The following is a 21,240-nucleotide window of genomic DNA, read 5'->3' on the forward strand; positions in this document are numbered from 1 at the left end:
CCTGATCGAGTTGTGTAGTCCATATGTTTTTGCTTCAGTCAGTTAGTTTCACAATTATTGTGAAACACAAATAATGCCCAAGTAAGGTGGGAAGCTATCACGGGCAACAGTTCAGCGGATAAGCCCTCCGTGGAGCCCCACGACTGCAACGGAAAACAAACGTGCCCGCTTGGCCGGTTCAACTCCGGGGATCGCTTCCAACTGACCCCGCCCCTGCAGTGGTTGCTCAGGCTTGTGCGCCGTCGTTAAAGGGCGTGGCCACGACGAGGGGACGGGAGTTTAGACGGTTAAGTCCCGCCTCTGGTTGCCACTCTCCGCTGGGAGTGGGATGGAGATGATGGTGCCTGCGCCTGGAGTCGTCGTGGCGAACGCGTCGGAAGTTCCCGAGGCAACCTTAGCCAAGAGGCCCGAGAAATCCGATAGTTGTGCGGGGACCATGAAATTGACTCGTAAGGCGGTTCTGTCTCGAGCGAAAGCTACGAGCCTTGCGGGAGTCCGCAAGCTCAATTGCTGGTGAGGAGGAGGAGGAGGTGGCCTTTTATATTAACTGCAGGTTCCGGCATGCCTCGCCCTTGGCCGTGGCGGTTGGGATGCTGGTCGCTGTAGTTTCAGCAAGGAAGCTTTTGTTTGCTCCGTTGTCTTCGCAATGGGCACCGAAAAGTCGAGATTGTCTACCGAAAGGTCTAGTGGTGAGAAAAGTGTGCCTTGCACAATTATGATAAAGGCTTTGCCCAGCAAAAAGTGAATTCCTGAAATAGTTGTAGACTCTCTTCTGATTTCTAAATCCAGAGTGGCTGAAAAACGAAAGAGTTCTTCCCAGTAACGATTAAAGCCACTATGTAAAAATATTGATTATTAGTAATTGAAATGGGTATTATATCCCAGTTCAGTATCTTTATTTTGTGTTTTGCAGGATTAAAAATCACACTTCATTATCTGGTAATTCTTTTTTCCCTCTCTCTCTTTTCTACCTTTCATTTCATATCCTGTTTTCCTTCACCACTTCTCTTTCCCTTGCATCCGTTGATCGTGTGGCATAAAAAAAAGACACCAAAACTTGACTTTGGTCCATCCAGGGAGGAGCTATGGCCAAAAAGATTACCTTGGGTTCATTTATCCGTTTTCAAAATGAGTAAAGCTACATTATCCTGAGGTCATCTGGACCTGCCTAGCACTGTATATGGAACAGCCCTAAATATATTCAGAACTTAGCCAAATACAGGCTGATTAATATAAGCTATTATGCTTGACCATCACTCAGCTGTTCCTCTTTGAGTTCCATGGTTGCATATTTGTGATGAAACAAAGTTTTTACTGTTCTGGAAAAAGCTACTTGAAGTTGTATTTTTGTCCTAATTATCTTCCTGATGTCTGCAGACTGTTTATAAGACTTTTTTGGCTTCTTCCTGATGGTTTTATTTTAAATTTACATACTTTTCTTTTTGAAATTAGATAACATACATGTCTTATTACTATATCTCTCTGTATTTTTCTTTTCCTTCTTTTTCTCAACAATAGCAGTTCTTTCACTTCCTTCCAAAAATATTCTGAAGTTATCATCCAAAAATACCCTTCACTTATCTGCACCTGTCTGTTTTGTTTTCTTCAGTCTGAAATGTCTTACATTCCAAATTGTTACATACATTGTAAAATCAGTCAGCATAGAGACTTCTGCTTTCATTCATTCAAATTATAGATTTCCTGAGGATAAAGACTAGAATGACTACTCTGCTGTGATTACAGCACTGTTGTCTGTAGGTCCTGTTTCTGTTTAACGTCTTTCCAGAAATGTAGGGTTCCCCATGAAATATTGGAATTGCTCTCTCCCATTATCATGCACATACTTGTTGGCCTAGCTACAGTATGGTTATGGATAGTTTGATTTGCACATAGATAGGAATTCTTTCACAGAATTGGAAATTTCAAAGGAAATTTGCATGGAGTAGTATCTGTGCACATACAAGCATAGGCATATTGCAGAGAAGTCAGCAAAATGTATATAGCAAGTCATAAGTAGGCCTGCTCACTACAAGCACAAAGGGCATTTATAGGGGGTTCTAATTGTTATTTCATGTATGGCTTTCCATAGTGTGAATATTGCTTTAATTAATATGCTATTTTATACATGTCTTTTAAATATGTTCTTCTTTTTTAGGGGAAGCCGTATTTCAGATGTAAGTATCATTTCTAAGTTTCTAATATGTAAGAAATGAAAATAATAGTTGGTGTATTGGTTCTCTCTCATAATCTGTTCCCAGTAGGGGATTGTGAATGGTTGTTAGCTATTTTCTGACTTGAGTGAAATCAAAAGATACTAAATCCAGAGAAAAAGCAAAGACTCAGTAGGTTCTTTGCCTCTTTCTCTTTGGAAAAGTAGATATTAGAGAGCTGAGGAGCTGGCAGTAGTGTAATTTTGAGCCACCTTTAGCTACAAGTACCTCATGCTGAAAGTGCCAGTGAGATAGGGGATTGACTCATCATTTGGAGATGTTATATCACCAATTTACCTTGCTTGATTGACAGAGAGTTTCAACAGACTTTCAGTTGCACTGTATATCTGAACTGTTATTCAGGAAAACACAAGTCCTAATGTATGTTTGGAATGGGTTCAAGCCCTAGCATATCAAGGTAAAAAAAAATCTGCTTTTATATTCCAGAGCAGTTTCTTAACCTTAGCAGCTTTAAGATGCGTTGACTTCAATTCCCAGGAGACCTCAGCCTTCCCCAGCTGATTGGAGAATTCTAGGAGTTGAAATCCACTCATCTTAAAGTTACCAAGGTTGAGAAACATTATTCTAAGGAATACTATTCTTGAAATTCTGGAAAATAGCACCCAGTAATAATGTAGGTTTCTTTGAAATAGAAAAACTATAAATTCAACTGATCTCTTTAGATATTTGGATTCAGTGCATTTTGGTTTCAGTTGACATAAGAATCTATTTGTAATATAGAGCTTCTGTTACAGATGCAGTATTTCTAATTAATCAATTACATATATTTGTTCCTTTTCCTTGCAAGATGGAATTTTTGTTAATATTTTGTTTTGTTTTCTTTTTAATCAACTAGATATCAATCTGCCATGAGCTTCCTAATGTTGAGGTGGTTACATTCAGGTATGTGTGAGAATGGTGGTTGACTAAATAAAAGCCAAGGAAAATCAGTGGTTTTTCTTTCAACATGGAACCTGAAAAGAAATCCTTACTACCTTTTAAGCATTCAGGCATTGTGCATTTTTAATCATTGTGTCTTATAGAATAGAATAGAATAGAATAGAATAGAATAGAATAGAATAGAATAGAATTCTTTATTGGCCGAGTGTGATTGGACACACAAGGAATTTGTCTTGAATTTTTAAGTTTAGCAAAAATTTCAAACTTCTTTCTATATATAATTGTTCAGTAAAATTCATATAGTGGTATTATTTCATTTTTGGATCATGCCTGTGTAGTCTCATGTTTCTACATTATGTGCCTAACCTGTTAACTCCTCCAGCTATACTGTACCCTCTTTTCTATGCTTTAAATTATTGTTATTTTTATTTAATAACACCAGATCACAAGTAAATTACAGATCTTCATTTTCTTATCTTCATTTTTAAGTGCTTTGGTTTTATTGTATTGCGAACAGTTGCTGGGGTGCATCCACAGTTTCGTTGTACTTGTACAATGACAATAAAGTTCTCCTTCGTTTCATTAACAAATTAACAATCCATCATTCAAACAATTCTTGAACACCCTGTTTATCTCTTTTCATATTTGTTGTCTATGTGTGTATGTATGTATCGTGTCAGGAATTTATTTTTGACCCCTGATCTCTCTGTACTTCATAAGTGCATATTATCATAGCTCTGTACTTGGATCCAGACTTACCTTCTTTTACTTTCTTTTTATTCAATGCATTTTAGTTACTGAGCCAATCTCTACGTCTAGGTTCAGTAATAATAGCACTTAAGACTTGCACTCTCTTAGGAAATGAGTAATTCTGAATATCAGTGTGTACAGTCCAATGGTAATTCTGGTTTCAAAATGTTGAAAATATAATGGATAATGTAAATGTAATGATCTAGCTATTTTTTTTTTGTCCTCTTATTGTTCATGTTTTCAGATGTTCTATAGAATCATAAGAAAGGGCACAAACACATGTTTATCCAGCTGACTCAGGATTTTATGTTGCACAATGAATTGTAGTTGTTAATGCTGGCCTTGTTTTCTTCTCTAGTGCAAATAATATCTACAGTCTGGAACCTTTTAACCAGTGCGAGAAGCTAACTGAGCTTTACCTCAGGAGAAACTGTATCTCAAGCCTCCATGAGCTGTTCCACTTGAAAAAACTGCCCCGCCTGAGAATCCTCTGGATGTCTGAGAATCCCTGCTGTGGCTCTGATCTCCACCGCTACAGAATGACAGTTCTGCGTAATCTTCCTAGTCTCCACAAGCTGGACAATAAGAGTGTGTATAGCAGCACATTTCTTGGTGGTAGTGTGTGAGATGCTTAAGAATTGTGTAGCAAAATGAGATTTAACTTTGAATTAATATTTATTTGAACTAATGATGGGAGGGTATTAATTTATTGTTTCATATGAAAACAACTTCTTGCCAAGAACAATTAGATATCTCTTTAATACCCTGATAGGCAACCTTTGAGCAGTATGCAGTCCTCCCCAGCGTACCATCTGTAGCCCTCAGAGAAAATTAGGCTAATTTTTTTTCAGTCTTTCCTGTGGGGGAGTTTTGGACTAGGACAAAATGAACTCCACGGAGCTCACATTATATGGAGCTAAGAGTATTAATGTTATTTCACATAGCTTACAATTAAGCCCATGCTATTCTTTCCTTGTGTAAATAAATATTTGCTGTTGAAATGCATATTTAAACTTCAGAATTTTTTTTAAAAAATTGGCAACAAATTCTGGCTTCTCATACTTTATTCCTTCTCTAGTTTTATAAAATTTGGGACCCATTTATTAATGGAAAAGTATTTTTGATAAATGCATTCTTTAATATATTCTTAGATTCAAATATGAAAAAAGCCATTAATTTCTAGTTATCAATTCACAAAAGTAACTATGTTGGAAGAATAGTATATAGCGAAAGGTTTTATAATTAAAGGAGCCTTCTTGTATTAATAAATACATCAAATATATTGACTATATCAAACATACTATAGGCTTCAATTTAATATGAAGAGCCCTGATGATGCAGTAGTTAAAGTGCAATAATGCAGGCTAACTCTGCCTACAGCCTGGAATTGATCCTGAGGGGGCTCAAGAGAGTGCTTTAAAACATTATGAGGTACTATATAAGTGCTATTGCTATGACGAATCTGCTTGGAATACTTTTTTTTTTTAATGTTATTGCTGTAAACTGTTGAGAGTCCTCTGGGATGGGATGGATTCAGTGGTGGGATTCAATTTTTTTTACTACCGATTCTGTGGACGTGGCTTGGTGGGTTGTGGTAGGGGAAGGATACTGTAAAATCTCTAGTCAGAGGTGGTATTTTCCCGTTCTCTGAACTACTCAAAATTTCCGCTATCAGTTCTCCAGAACTGTTCAGAACCTGCTGAATACCACCTCTGGATGGATTATAAACAGTGTAAGAATAAATAAGTAATACTGCTCCCTCTGGCTTTTGTTTGATTTGTATAGTGGTGACAGAGGAAGAACTGTCACATGCACTAGTAGAAGGAGAAGAGATAACAACACCCCCAGTTAAAACAGATGTAGACAGCTGCTGCCAATACTCTAACACTGAGTCCAGCACGACAGAATGTACAACAGAAAATGAACTCATGAACTTCAGCACTGAACTTGAGGAGACAAAGTGAGGCGAGCTCTGTTATTTGTTGTTAGCATTTATTTTCTGGACTTAATTTATGAAGAATACTTTGTCCAACATGTGGTTCAATCTGGAAAAAAAAACAATTTCTCACTTTTGTAAACCAATAAATTGGAATATGAGAAGGGATTCCATGATTTTTAAGTATGCAGAAACATGTAATTTTTGGTGCATCTATATGTCCCTCTTTAAATATAGTGCTTTGCAGGTTACTTGTTAATAGAACCTTGCATTAAAGTCATTCTTTTATTTATGTTCCTCCTGTACAGTAAAATCCGTAAGCAGCTTGGTATGAAGCCTGTTGCTCCAAAAGATACATTTTCAACCAAAGAAGTAGGTGGTAACCAGACAAAATGGGTGAGTATAAGAGTCTTCACCATCCCAAAAATCCATAGTTCTGTGTATTTTGGATCATATGATGTATTTGTCTTGCACTGAACAATTGTATAAAATCCAGGTAATAATCAGCTTAGCTTAGCTGTATTGTTACAGTGAAAAAATTGAAAAGAGAGCAACAGAAAACAAATGTAAAGAAGCTGAAGAAACAGTGACCATCTAGTTAGCTGTTACAAGACAACTCATTACAAACAATGGTATGACAAAGTAGCAACAATAGTGCATTGGAATATCTACAAGAAACACCAGTTGCCTACAAGCAAGAACTGGTGGGAACTTTGAAGAAGTAATAGAAAATGAAGGAACTAAAGTGCTTTGGGACAGACAAGTACCTGCCACATAACACCCCAGATTTAACAATTGTCAAAAAGAAAGTAAAAAAAATACGGATAGTGAATTTCGCAATACCTGGAGGCAGCCAAATAGAAGAGAAAGGACTGGAAGAAATAACAAAATACAAGGACCTGCAAATACAGATAGAATGATTGTGACAAAAGAAAGCAAAGATAGTATCTGTTGTAATAGAGTGCCTTGGGTACAATCCCAAAGCATCTGGAGCACCACATGAATACCATCGACATTGACAAAATCTTCACCGTCATATACATCAAGTTATCATCATTATGGGTGATTGCAGTCAGACAGATGTTTAGACTGGTTTTGGCATTTTTATCTACCTATTGAGTCCTTCCCAAAGACATGAGATAGAGATGTTATTTGATGGTGTTAAAATTATTATTGCAGGATGTAAGACGCTCCAAGTAAACTTCCCCTTTGCAATGGACTGATGGTGATGATGTCAATAATAGTGTTCAAGTGATACTCAAGATTTTTTTGGGAATTGCACCCTATTACTGTTGGTACCTTGTTTGCTTTCCTTTGCCACAGTTGTTCCAATTGTATTGTGCTGTTAATAAATCTATCTTCTGTGAAATTCAATTCTATTCAAAGAATAATTTGCTTGAATATGTGAGAACAGATTGGAGAAAAACAATGAGGTACAGGTAGTCCTTGACTTTGAACGGTCTCTAAACGAATGGTTGTAAGTTACAACAGTACTGAAAAAAGTGATTTACAAATTGTTTTTCATATGACTGTTCCAGCATCCCCCTGGTCATGTGATCAACATTCGGATGCTTAGCATCTGGTTCATATTTATGACAGTTGCAATGTCCCAGAGTCATATGATCAACTTTTGCGACCTCCTGACAAGCTAAGTCAATTGGGAAGCCATATTCACTTAGCAACCATGTTACTAACTTAACAATTGCAATGATTCACTTAACAACTATTGCAAGAATGATCACAGAATGGGGAAAAAGCTCACTTCACTTTAGGAACAGAAATTTTAGGCTCAGTTGTGGTCATACGTCGAGGACTACCCATAGTAATAATAATAGGACTAGGCTGCTTCTGCACAGTAATTAATTCTATGATCTGCTCTGATTTTTGTTTTTTGTCACCTTAACAGAATATCCTCAGTGCCATCATGTTACTTCTAGAAGAGCTGGATTCAGAGGGTTTAGAAGTCATCCATCAAACAGTTGGACACAAACTCCAAGCCTTGCAGAAAAAGGAACTTCATGAGGATCGATAGCACATCCAAGGAACTGTTTGTGGATCAGCAAAATTTATTTCACCAGTCCTACTAGCATCCTTTGTGTGTTGTTGGACTTTCCGTGAGAATGGAGGATTTTGTACAGAAAAAAAACAAGCACATCTTGTGTTTCATGTACTTAGAATCATGTTCTACAGTAATTTTTTCATCTACAATTTATGTGCCTACATTTTACAATTATTCCACCTTCCACAATGACTGGCAGCAGAGATCGCAATAAGCACGTATAGATTACGTCTATTTGTAGACAAAAGATTCTTATCATTTGGAAGAGGATGTACTTCATCTCTTGCTAGTGCCTTCCTGCTGGAAGAATCATGCCTAGACTTGTTTACTCATGCCTTTGTCAGACCAAACCTGCGATACATCTGACTTGGTTAGCCTGCTGGCCTTCCCTAATATCCCAATATTGGAGCAAGTCTAAGCTTCATATCGTCATGTCTCTTCCTTTTCCTCCTCCATTAGTGTTTGACAATCCTGGCCTCAGAACCAGAATTTCATAAAAAGTTAAAATTCATAAAATGAAAATCATTGAATGTTTAAATTAAAAGCTTGAAGCCAAGTCTTTGCTGTCATCATTCCACCTCTGTTAAGTAGCTTGAAATTTATGAAGAAAAGTATCACTTGCAATATAGTTCCACTTACATTACATTTACATCTTACAAATCTGAAGGTTTCCTTCAGTCCATGAAGTCTTCTAAAGCCTTCTAAAAAATAAAGGCTTCATGGAGGGGAGGAGGGCACAATATCAATGTGATTATATAAGGAAGCAGCATCAGACTCTGCTGAACAAAATCCAGTGCAGTATTATTTGAGATACCGGGTCCTTTAGCCTCTCTAATCTGTCAAGCTACTTCTAGTGCAGGAACACCACTATGCTATGAAATAGGTAAAAAAATTCCTTCCATAATATGAACATTGTTTGTCTAATGACTTGTGCTTAAAAAATGCATACCTTTTTGCTGATTATGGAACACTGATCCAGATCAGCATTTATCTCAGTATGGATAGGATTATCTGGTCGTAACTAGCTTGGTTTGCAGCAGGTTCCCATTTGTAACATGGGATTTCTTGTTTCTGCTAAAACAACATTTCTGCGCCAATGTTACCACACATATGAAAATCAATTTCTTTCCTATGCATTATATAGAAGATAACAATGGCTGTATTGGGAAAAATAGCGTAATAAAATGTAATAGGAACAGGGTGTATCACAGAAACAGTGTATTGATAGATGGCAGCATGAACAGCAGAAAACTCAGGTTGTTTCAGAACATGAGAGGTTTGTATTCCACACATTGTATCCTAAAACTGCTAAAGGCGTTTTTGCCAATGTGTTTAACCTACTAAGAATGTTGGAAAATTTATGATGTTTTGCTATTTTATCACAGCACATTCTTTCCTTGTCTTGAGCTACTTATTCTTACACAAGCCCAGCAAAGAAATCTATCTTAATTCAGCTGGCTAGTTGCCTAGCACAGAAGTCTCTTGAACTATGCAGTTATTTTTTTCTAATTAAAGAAATTATGGTATTCAAGTTCCTAGACTATCTTCATGAATGCAAGCCTGAATAAACAATGATAATTCCACCCTCACCCCCCAAAATTAAAATAGGGATAGCACTTGTATAGATAAGCAGTAAAAACCCTCAAAGCAGCTGAGCTGAATTTTCCAAACTGGAACTGCCTCAATGTGGATCTCTTTACTAACACCAGTGCTTTTCATGGTGATCTTGTTGATTTATTTGTAAATCAACTAAAGAGAAAATTATTAACTGTTGACATGAACTCTTTATTAGTTGCTTAGTGAAATTGTCTTTATTTGCTATAGCATGAGCAACAACCAACCAGCTTTTTTTTAACATAATAAGAAAAGTGCTTCAACACTAGCTTGCCCAACAACTTTGCTGTAATCTTCACAGAAATTCTGCTCTATTCTTTATACCCAGGTCCCTAAGAGGTGCACTATAGTCTCAAGTATATTCTCTCTCTTTTTCCCCTTTGCCCCCTTCCCCAAATCTACTACACTTTAATTCAAATTCTCATAATTTCTTAATTCTCCATGTAACAAAAGTTTTACACCTAACAATCAGGTATGTCATGACGATTGGCACCTATCTTACTGAAGATGATTTGAGATGTAAGAGGTTATGTTAGTGCATGCCAGTGTCATAACATATGTCACAGCATGTGCATACTTTGCATTTTCAACTAGAAGGATCAGATTGCAGTAATGGAAAACACCAATTTTAAAATAACAGAAATGCAGACAATTTCCAATTAAATCAAATAATTGAATTTTGAACAAAGGCATCATCTTAAATTCTAATGTCTCTTCTTAATATGAAAATGTATATAGTTATACACTAACTTATATGGCTATAAGTTATCCTGACTTCTGTCTTTTATTCAATATTACTTAGCAAGGATATTTCTGGGAACAATCATGTATGAATACAATCATGTATGGATTTAAAAACTGGTTAGCATATTACAACTTGCAGATCTGAGGCCAGTCTCCAACAAAAAACAATTTGAGCATATACACAGTTGATTCAGTGCGTGTTTTAATATCTCTACAGGACAGAAAGCAATGCCATGGACAAACAGGCAATATAGGGCACTGGATTCACAGAAATGCACCAGAAAGGTACAGACACAACACATTCACAAGAGCTGTGCCATCATCACAGACCAGCCAGGATAGTGAATTAAACACATGAGCCAGACGGAATGAAGAAAGGTATTCTGAGGAAAGTGATGGCATACCAGCAACTCCCCCTGAGCATTCAGAAATGCTACCCTTCCCTGGTCAGCATGAACTACCTTGAAGGAGGGATGGGAAGGAAGACCTCTGTTACCGTTTGCTGCTCTATTGCAAGCAAGTTCCTTCTGCCAAGAAAGATCTTTGCTGTTTGTCAATAGTGATGGCAACAGGAATTCTTGGTTGTTTTAGAGAATGTTCCCAAGGAGACATTTTGGGAAACGATTTTCTCCAAATTACAGGAAGGCCCTTTCTGAAAACTTGCATTCTTCATGGCACCGGGACAATAAGAATCTAGAGGTAGCACACTCTCCATTGGTAAGCAGTACATAATTCTAAGTAGTGTAGGAATGTTTTAAAAACTCTGTGAAATAGGAACACATTCTGTCCGGTATTACACCCTCTACTTCCAGGGGCAACAAAGAGGCTTGAGGAAGGATAAGTGAACCCATCCATGCTCCTCAGTGAGCAAGAAAGAACTTGTCGGGGCATGGAGTAATTCTGGAACAAAGGCAGGCTGTCTTCTGGCCTCACTCTTGTTGGCTCACAGTGGCATCAGCTTCGCACTTGAAAGGCATGAGAAGGCCAGAAAGGGAGAGAACTACATAGAATTGATCAGAGACATGGCTAAGGGAAGACTAGCTAGAATCCCTTCTCAATGCTGAGTGTACGCCGAGTGACGTGCTCTAACTTTCCAGACACATATTCAGTTAGACTGATCTGGTAGTGGGCCAGCATCTTCAGCATAAGGCGTAAATTCAGCCACCACTGCTCCTTAGGAAGCCTGTGTCTGCAGAAAAACAAACTCTGAATGAATACCAGTCTGGCATAGGTAAAAAGCAGCTCTAAATATAGGCATGTCATGCCTCTCTAACAAACAATCTCAGAATATCTAAGTCATGGGCATAGCTACCAGTTAGACCTGTACATTCCCTTGGGCTGAAGAGAAAAGTAAATATATAATAGTCAAGAAGTACCACAGCTCACTTTTAGATTCAATATACGTAGTACGATTCTGAGAAGATCTTTAAATGAAATAATGTATCATGTCTACATCAGCAGACAGAAAGAAAATCCAACTAATTGACCAATGAATGAACAAATTATCTGACATTCTATATGCCATACTTTCAAACATATCAGTGATCCTTCAACAGAATTTTGCTGATACTCCACCAATATACTTACTCAAAATCTGTGACCTTTTTAAGCTCTGTCACAGGACTAAAGGACACAGTCTTCCTACGTAGGCCAATGACACAAGCAGATTCTGCAGAATTGGCAAATACTCGGCCTAGAGAAACAGAATATTTTTACTTGTAATGCAAGAAAATAATCTCATCACATAAATACCTTAGTTTTACATGAGGTATTTGGATATGTAATTCTGGATATTGCAACAACTACCAAATGATTGAAAGTTTCCTAAACCATTGCACTAATTTCAAGGAAAATAATTATATTATTTACCCATTCAAAACCAGCTTCATGATAATCATTCTGATAAGAATGATAAATCAATAGCTTTGTTTGAGAGCAAGTATTTCCACAAACTACAGATTTATCGGCGTATAACACGCACTTTTTTCCCCTGAAAATAGGGGGCAAATGATGTATGCGTGTTATACGCCGATATAATGTTAAGAAGCCTTCAGTGAATGCTGCTGGGATCGGGGATCAAGGACACAAATGAAAGAAGGGGAGGGAGGAAGCAACCGAAGCCTGTCCTTCTCTCTGGGTCAGCTCTCTCAGTCGCTCTCTCGCTCCTCCACCAGCACAGGAAGAAACTGCTTCAAAGAAGCGGGGGCCGCAGCTTCCCTGAAGCGCCCTTTCTCCCCACCCCCACCCCGCCCGCCCGCCCGCCCGCAGTGCTCCGTTCTGCCTGCCTGCCTGCCTTCGTTAATGGTTGAATCGGAACAGCTTCGGCTGAGTAAAAGAGGCGAATAGTTATTATTCTCAGCGAAGCTGCTCCCAAACAACCAGAAACTAAGGCAGGCAGGCAGGCAGGCAGAATGGGACACTGTGGATTGAAGCGCGCGGGTGGGAGTGGGGGTGAAACGGCGCTTCGAATAGCTGCGGCGACAGGAAAAGCCCCGCTTCTTTGAAGCAGTTTCTTCCTTGGATGGTGGAGCAGCGAGAGAGCAAGCCTCCTTCTCTTCTCTTCCCCCGGTCCTTGCAAAAATTTTCTGCTTGAAACCGGTCCCTGGTACAAAAAGGTTGGGGACCACTGATTTACCTTATAAGTGGTAATAATATTAATAAAAAAAAAGTTCTGAGCTACCCTTATTTTGCTTCAAAGTTTTTATTTAGAAATTTAATTTTTTTCCTGAAATTTCCCTCTTAAAATGAAGATGCGTGTTATACGCCTGTGCGTGTTATACGCCGATAAATACTGTAGTTTTCAAGGTGATTAGCCCTATACAAAACAGAAGTGACGGGCAGAAATAGGCAGTAAGGACAAAGCAAGAAACTGTAAATGCTGAAATATATCAACCTATATATGCCATAAATTTGGATGTACTTCAAGTCGACTTCATAGAAGAATATTGTAAATGATAGAATTCAAGTTTGATTAAGTTCCTCATTCCCTTAATTGGAAGACACTGGAAATCTCTCTTAGCAAGTAGATCGCCAAGAATCAGAGCAACCAACCACAGATAAGTTGCCTCATAATATAACAGCAACACATCCCCTAAACCAGGGGTAGGGAAACTTGGCTCTGGTTTTTCAGTTGTGGGGGAAATCAATTTTTGACTTGAATGGGACTGTTTAATATACAAATGTAGGAGTCCACAACTGAAAAACCAGTAGGCCAGGGATGGGGAACCTTTTATGGCTCACTCAGGAATTCTGGCAGTCCATAAGTGATAAAAGAGCCAAGTTTCCCTACCCCTGCCCTAAACTAAGTAACCATTTGATTGTTCTCCTTCAGTGCCCTGCTACTTTTCTAATTAGAAACAAAAACTAAGAAGCAGGCCCTTGGGAGCATGCTATTTGTTGCATATTGTTTCACCTCCTTCTGCCAATAGGCTCTGAGCATCTTCTGTTGTTACAGGATGCAATGGCATCAATATCTTCTATAACTGAGATGATAATTATGACCCACCTTTGCGGTACACATCCTTCAACTTTTCTGACATCCATAGAACAGCTTTTACACCCAGCTTGGTACCATAGTTGCGGTCAAAGGGGGTTGGAGCACCTCCCTAGAGATAGGAAAGTGAAAGTAGAGCCAAAAAAAAAACAGCTATGCCAATCCTGTTGTAGGAAGAAGCTGAGTTGATGTATAGTTGGCTGGAACCATTTAACCCAGAAGCCTTTTTGCAAATATATTCTACAAAAATGGGAAATGGTTAAAAGCAGCAAGGAGTAGGCAGGTGCAAGATGGGAAATATCTATTAACTCTACAGCCCTGAACTGAGGAAACTCTTACCAAATATGTATTTTCTTGATGACAATGGACACCGATTGTTAATAATTTGTGGTGGGCCTGGGATGAGGAGAGTATGGCTCTCCTGATCCTGCTTGATCTCACAGTAGCCTTCAGTGCCATGAATCATGGTATCGTTCTGGATTGCCCAGGAAGGCCTGAGAGGGGGTTACAGTTTCAGTTGTTCTCCTCTTCCTTCTTGAGTAGATAGTTCCATTTGATAATTGCAAATGGAACAAGAGATGTTTAATAACTATGGGTTATATTGCATTTCTAACGTCATCTTATACTGTAAATATCAGTATAAGCCTCTCAGATTTATTTTTACTGGAATGGCAGGTAAGCATTAGTAAATACATAAGGACTTCTTTATCAAATAATGTCTGCAGTTATTCCCTCCACTACACATTTTAAATCAGTTACTCTATGCCTCCTCAAAATGCTAATGCAATCTCATGAACTTCGACTCTACATACCTGTTGGAGGTGGCCTAAAACATTGATTCTGCAATCAAATATTCCTTTCCCCTCTGAGGAGTATAAGTTGTACAGAAACTCAGTGGTGTAATGTTCATGGCATTTCTCATTGCTAAAAAAAGGGAAGACAATGTAAGCAAGTACAATTGCATCGCTTGCAAAAAAAAGGCAATGTAGAAAATAATTAAAGATGTTAACTTCTGAATACTAAATTTGACTGTAGCAAGTTTAGTGTATTTTTGGCTCTTTTAGTGTATCCATGAATCTTTCTGCTTTTTTAATTCATAAGAAAGATCTCTGATGCATGTTTCCCCATTCCTAAACAAGAAAATGCAGGGCTTTTGTTTGAAAATGATACTGAATACATGGAACATCAGCAGAATTATTAATTCTTAACTTTCTGAAGACAAGTAAGTTTTCATCTCATTGCTTGTTTTGTATTTTTTATTACTTGCTTTATGCTGAACTTTTTCTCTTGGGATATACACGTAATATATATTACAATATTTTAAATTGAAATTTGCATGAATGTCAGGGAAAGCAAAGATTTTTAGAAAGAGCCACTTACGAACCACAAAATATAAAAAATTAATCATTATTTTAAAAAATTACTCCATCAACAATATACAAGGAACTGGCCAATGGCATCCTCCAATTTGATGTTGTTTAGCTTTACTGGCCTGCAAACAACATTATCTTTACCAAGTATATGAGGGGAATTTTAATACAGCACATTTTCAGGATATCAGAAAGGGAGGGATAACAGCGAGCCTTTATTTAGCAACCACAATTGGGACTAGCAACTCTGTTATTAAGTGGTTGCTAAGTGGAAATTCATCTGACCACACTGTGCTTATGACTTTACTACAGTTTTCATTCCCCCCCCATTCCTCCACCCTTTGGAATGGTGACCCAGCACTGGGATAATTAACAAGAATGGGAAATGCACATGAAAAGTACACAGGGCAAACAGCTAGTATTTCCATTGTGTGTGGGCAAAGTTAATTGCAGTTATTTTTTCGGAACCTGTTGTAACTTCAAACAGTTGCTGAATGAGGCAGTGGGTAAGCCAGGTCCACTTATATATTATTAATAAAGCAAACCACCAGGGGTGGGATTCAAATTTTTAACAACCGGTTCTCTGGGCGTGGCTTAGGTGGTGGGTGTGGCTTGGTGGTCATGTGACTGGGTGGACATGGCTTGGTGGTCATGTTATTGGCTGGGTGTGTCCAACTCAATATCACTCACATTGAGGCACGCATCTCCTCGCCTGGCCTCTTGTGACTGTGGGATGCTGCAACAGTTGTAAGTGTGAAAAATGGTCATAAGTCACTTTTTTCAGTGCCATTGTAACTTTGAATGGTCACTCCACACAAGCAATGTACCAGCAAAGGAGGGGGAAAAACTCCAGAGATGTTCCTGAGACAGGAAGTCTAGTCCTGCCAAGAATGTAATAAGGGTTAACGGAGAGGCAGTTTCTGTAAGCAACCCCAGAATGTTTCCTTCCTACCTTCCTTACAGGATTAGGCCAGTAATTTCTTCTAACAACCGGTTCTCCGAACTGTTTAGAATGTTAACAACCAGTTCTAGCGAATAGGTGCAAACTGGTAGAATCCCACCCTTGCAAACCACTGAATATCAACAATGCAATCTGCATTAGCTTTTGCACTTGAGAAATTCTTTTTTCTCTGCAGCCTACTAGATGCCTACCGTTCAAAGCCAATTTCTTAGGTTTGAAAATTATTAATTTCTCTACAACACTTCAGAGGCTACAATGACTTCCTTTCTGTTGAATCATTGTTCAGTTATGATTCAACAGAAAGGAAGTCATTCTACACGGCACTCACTCCCTTCACAGAGCTCTTGACTTACAATACATTTAAAAAGGTACAAAGTTCCCACTCTTTCATATTGCAATAGGAATGTGCATCTTTTTTGACAATTCAAAGGACAACATGTCCTTGTTAAAATATTTCTATGACTTACCGGAGTACCAGACCTCTCTGAATGTCTGTTTTCATTTTGTCAGTCAAATGTTCAACATTCGCCTGGCAAGATAAAAATTACAATAGTTTTTATTGGAACATTTTTCTGCTGATAAGAGTAAAATAAGTTATTTAGACAAAAGGAGGAGGAAATGACATTTCTGAGCTACATAGAACAAGATTAGATAATAAATGCTTTGTTCATGTTGGACACAATGACTAGTTATCAGTGCAACAATTATCTTACAAGTATAGATCTGCCAAAAAAGTTAAAGAGAAATTTAAGAAACTCAGATCCTGTTTGTATTTTTGTTCTGAGAATCCAGGAACCTCATTTCTCATCTATCACTAAGAACATAAGCTACAGTGGCAACTATGGAATTCTTAACTAAATAAATCTAGATCCAACGTTTTCAGGCTTACGTGGCCCTAGTTCAGAACAAATGATGAAATAATCAAAATGATAGAAGCACTGACCCGTGGATCATATCTTGTTTTTCTATACAATTACTAACTCTAATCACAGATTTATCACAAAAAACAATATGGTTCCACCCATATTTAACTATCATCTGGGGGTATAAAATGCCTCATAGGCTTAAATAATATAAATTCCATTGATTTTAATCACAGATTTTAATGGCCATGTTGCCACGTTGATGCTAAATTAGTATTTTCATGTATGTGTCAACTAATAGGGGTAGACACAATCATTTAAGTCAGTTTAGGCAAGGCATTAAAAAACTAGAGAACAAATTTAAGTAGCCTGTTTCTTCTCATTAGAATGCAATTAACATTGTATAGCTGGCACCCATTTCATGGTAGGGGCCTGGTGCTATGATCTGGAGTCACTGTACACATATCTCAATACATACTATTCATACAGTACAGTTGGTAATCTTTTGCAGTAGGAGTCACATTGTGGAATAATTTTCCCCAACTTTTCAATTTCCAAGATCCAGAGAGATATTACCAGATTGGGGACATATTTTTTTTTACCTTTTTCTGTGAGAGTGGTTGAAATAAGTGTAAAACAAGAACATTTAAATCTTGCACAGGTTTAATTTTCCTATATTCCCAGTTTTATTTTATTGGGAAAATGCACATTATACTGCCAAATATGTACTGCTGAGCATCAGAAACTACATAGTGGGAATTGCAACATGCGAAGGGAGGGAAGAGCATATAGTTCATAAGCAGAACAACCTGACGTATGATATTCTACATTTGCACATACTGATATCTACACAATATACAGAAACGTTTCCATGTATTTTCATCACTTTTTTTTTTTAGCAGCACACCTTTAAGTCATGAATGGTGAAAGGGTCTTCATAGATGTAAGCAGCATCTGCTCCCACTGCAATTCCAGTCACTGTTGACAAGTAGCCACAATAACCCCCCATAGTCTCCACAATGAAGACACGCCGTTTGGTACCTGAAGCAGACTGTTTGATGCGGTCACAGCTCTAAATGGCAAGAAATGAAGGGGTGGGAATTACATGTTCAGGTATTGGAAGGCATTAAACAGTGACTGTGATTATAAGCTGCAAGTCATGCAACTAAAGTGATACACAATTGCTTAACAAGAGCAAACCTGGCTTAGTTCACAGCACAGCATTCCCAAACTCAACAGAAGAAACTGAGATAGATGGTATCAGTTATCATCACTAACCCCAGAAAATGTGAGGGGGGAAACAGCTTGATCTAACCAGTTATGCTTCCAATTCTCAAGGATTACCACATCTAATGTAAAGACCATCATGAAACTCGTAAAACTGGTTCCAACTCGACTTTTGACTATAATGACTTACGGTCATTGAAATTCTTGTCACAATTATGGTTGTAAGTCAAGTGCTACTTGTATGCAGGGGTTTTGAAAAACAAAGCCTATCATTCAGTATTCTACAAAGAGAATACAGAGAGAAGAGAAAAAGATACAGAGACATAGAATCACAGTAGGTATAATATTATAAAAACTGTGTGAACATCACTGAAGAATCCATTGTGTAACGAAAGAAATGTTTCTTGCCAGCTTATCTTATTAGTGTCAGTTCTCTCATGCCTTTTGGACACTGAGACTGAATTCTTTGGCCCAATGCCTGAAATCTGTTTTCTTAAGATACCTTCTCTTATGTTTGGTTAGCCGGCAGTAGTGAGGGGAGTACAGGATGATTCATAGAACAGCAGCACTGGTGACTCGGGAGTAAGAATGCTAATTAACGGCCCCTCCCTCCAGGGAATATAAGCCTGGTTTCAAAGGGCTTTTGCTCTGTAGAAGGCAAAAACGTTCTAAGAAGCTCTAAGGACCCAGCATTATGTGTAGAGATAGTACTGGCTTATCTGAAGAATTCTGTCAAGGCTTTTCTGAATGGACTAATTGGCTGCAAGCCATCTTTTATCTACAAAGAAGTTTATTTGTAGATTAAAGCTATGAAAGTTTGAGTTACTGTGTTTGTCTGTGTTTGCTCTCTGGGAACCCAGCTTGGTCAGAACATCTTACAGTTACCCAGCAAATACTAAGAATAAGGAAACACTTAACTTCCTTTCCTCTTTAACCCACCGTTTCCTCCTCTTATCGAGACTGTGATTGAAACTGTGTATAAAGAAAGTGGCTGTGATTTGAGAATACTTAAAGGTCTCTGAGATGGCGATCAGGCCAGTCATAATTAAGCAATTAAAGTTACAACGGCACTTTAAAAAGTGACTTATGACCATTTTTCACACTTATGACAGTTGCAGTCTCCCCATGCTCACATGATCAAAATTCAGACACTTGGCAATTGACTCATGTCCCAGGGACACAGGATCAACTTTTGTGACCTTCTTGACAAGCAAGGTCAATGGGGAAACCAGATTCACTTAACAACTGTGTTACTAATTTAACAACGTTAATGATTCACTTAACAATTGTGGCAAAAGTCATAAAATGGGGTAAAACTCACTTAACAACTGTCTTGGTCAACCATAAAATTTTGGGGCCCAATTGTGGTCATAAGTCGATGATTAGCTGTAGATTAATCTTTTCCCTTTTTTCATAATAGAGTCAGAATTCAAGATCAAAAGTAATTACAATGGAAGTACTTTCTTCTCACAATAAATAATTTATTCATGATCATAAAATAGAATAGTTCTTAAGCTAATTGGTTTTAAAGAGGAATTATAGAAACATGCCAGTCAGGCACTTTATAACATTTTTGCTACTTAAACAATTAGTAAATGGTTGTTTTACTGGAGATGAAATATGAATGGGAATACTCCAAATAACTGCACTTTGAATTGTGCAGTCAGGGAGAGAAACGGGCTTCCTGAAAATAGTTATAATTAGCTTATACACTTTTAGGAAAATACTTGAAAATATAATGTATCTGTTGAAAGTTCATAATCAAATGAATTTCTGGGCAGGATGTCTACAAATCAGATTTATGAGTCTCAGTATTACGCCATGTTCCTCTCCTTTTTTTTGCTCATTTACAGAGAAGAAATGCATTCATGTAAGGATATTTACACAACTCATCCGCCAATCTGCCCTAATTCCCTGGAATTTACAGTTGCAATAACCCCAGCCTCACCTCCATGGCAGCATTGACTGCTGTATCAGATCCCAGGCTGAAATCAGTGCCAGGAACGTTGTTACTGATAGTAGCTGGTATCACACACATGATGATACAAAGCTCATCATACTGCCCACGAGCCTCTACCAACTGTAATACTCCTTCATATGCCTGCAAAAGGGAGAACAAATTGGAAGTTAAGCCACAGCAGGGAGTCTAAGAACTGGAGGGCAAAGAATGTAGAAGAAAGATTTTGACTTTGATTGAACTTGTTTTGAATTCTGAGCTTATATTATGCAGAGATTAAATTTGAGAAAATTACAGTTGTTGGTAAAAAAAGTAAGAGTGACTGTGTAGAATACTTATTTCACTAATGTTCATTTAGATATAGGCACGCATTCTATCCACACACTATACTAACACTGCAAATATGTCTGTTTAGAAAAACTGTTGGGGTGAAGTAAGGTGAAAAGAGATAGTCTTCATTTCATATTGAAATGACTCAACCAGTTTCTCTGTACCTCAAAGCCTCCAATGACCAGCAAGGCCTGTATGTTAAATTTCCGAACATTTTCAGCAATCTTTTCCATGCATGTCTTTGGAAGAGTTCTGGCAAAACAATAATAAAGCAAGTTTTAAACAAAGTTTTTTTTTCCAGTTAGAATGTGCATGTGGAAAAGCTATGTTCTGAGATTCTTCAGTTATTAAGCACGTATTTATGGAAGCAATTGGTGCATTGGCATTTTTTCTCCACAAGAGAAAGTATGAAAAACAAAATACTGAAACAATTCAATTCCACATCAAAAAAGCAGGTGCAAGATAAGGTTTTGAATTACAAGAACAGCTCAAAAATAAATTAAATAGCGATAGATTATTCAAGGCTTTCATGGAGGCAGGAAAAGGTTATAGAATTTATATAAGGTCAAGGGCTGACCATGTAATTTGCATATCCTCTAACTGTATGGAGAATTTTATTGGTTTTGACAGCACTAACCGTTTGGTCCCCAGCATGGATCCTCCACGGCCCAACCACCCTCCAACATCATGCCAGCACAGCTCTTTGACCTGCAAGAGCAAATAATGAAGTCTGTTGTGATTTGGTCTATCAACCTCAAATAAATCAGGCACCGCCAGTTTTCTGCCATACAAACCAGTGGCAGATTAATATGATATTGCAGGAGAA

At 37.9% G+C, this 21,240-nt stretch overlaps 2 protein-coding genes across 2 annotated transcripts in view; one reads left to right on the forward strand and one right to left on the reverse strand.

Annotated features, from left to right (window-relative positions):
* Nucleotides 1-291: 291 nt before the first annotated feature.
* Nucleotides 292-8,411, forward strand: CFAP410 (cilia and flagella associated protein 410). Its single transcript, XM_026689967.2, has 7 exons — nt 292-513; nt 2,156-2,174; nt 3,067-3,113; nt 4,219-4,448; nt 5,646-5,820; nt 6,105-6,192; nt 7,703-8,411. Exons 1-7 carry the CDS (start codon nt 329-331, stop codon nt 7,826-7,828), a joined length of 870 nt encoding a protein of 289 aa, XP_026545752.2. The 5' UTR covers nt 292-328; the 3' UTR covers nt 7,829-8,411.
* Nucleotides 8,412-10,393: 1,982 nt separating this feature from the next.
* Nucleotides 10,394-21,240, reverse strand: part of PFKL (phosphofructokinase, liver type) — a 41,824-nt gene continuing 30,977 nt past the window's right edge. Inside the window, exons 14-22 of the mRNA XM_026690062.2 lie at nt 21,052-21,122; nt 20,579-20,666; nt 20,076-20,228; nt 17,808-17,972; nt 16,505-16,566; nt 14,519-14,630; nt 13,719-13,818; nt 11,801-11,906; nt 10,394-11,402 (exon numbers count right to left, since the gene is read on the reverse strand). Of these exons, the coding sequence (XP_026545847.1) occupies nt 11,255-11,402; nt 11,801-11,906; nt 13,719-13,818; nt 14,519-14,630; nt 16,505-16,566; nt 17,808-17,972; nt 20,076-20,228; nt 20,579-20,666; nt 21,052-21,122 (1,005 nt within the window). The 3' untranslated portion in view covers nt 10,394-11,254. The remainder of the gene's footprint in view (nt 11,403-11,800; nt 11,907-13,718; nt 13,819-14,518; nt 14,631-16,504; nt 16,567-17,807; nt 17,973-20,075; nt 20,229-20,578; nt 20,667-21,051; nt 21,123-21,240) is intronic.

This window comes from Notechis scutatus, chromosome 4, assembly GCF_049901735.1.
Source record: "Notechis scutatus isolate UNSWTSFEM ecotype Mainland chromosome 4, rNotScu1.2, whole genome shotgun sequence".
NCBI lineage: Eukaryota > Metazoa > Chordata > Lepidosauria > Squamata > Elapidae > Notechis > Notechis scutatus.

Excerpts from the sequence above, each read along its gene's own strand:
- CFAP410 (XM_026689967.2), top strand. The coding sequence starts at position 329 with ATGGAGATGATGGTGCCTGCGCCTGGAGTCGTCGTGGCGAACGCGTCG. Across the intron at positions 5,821-6,104 it reads ACTGAACTTGAGGAGACAAA|TAAAATCCGTAAGCAGCTTG; the intron begins GTGAGGCGAGCT and ends CCTCCTGTACAG. Across the intron at positions 6,193-7,702 it reads GTGGTAACCAGACAAAATGG|AATATCCTCAGTGCCATCAT; the intron begins GTGAGTATAAGA and ends TCACCTTAACAG.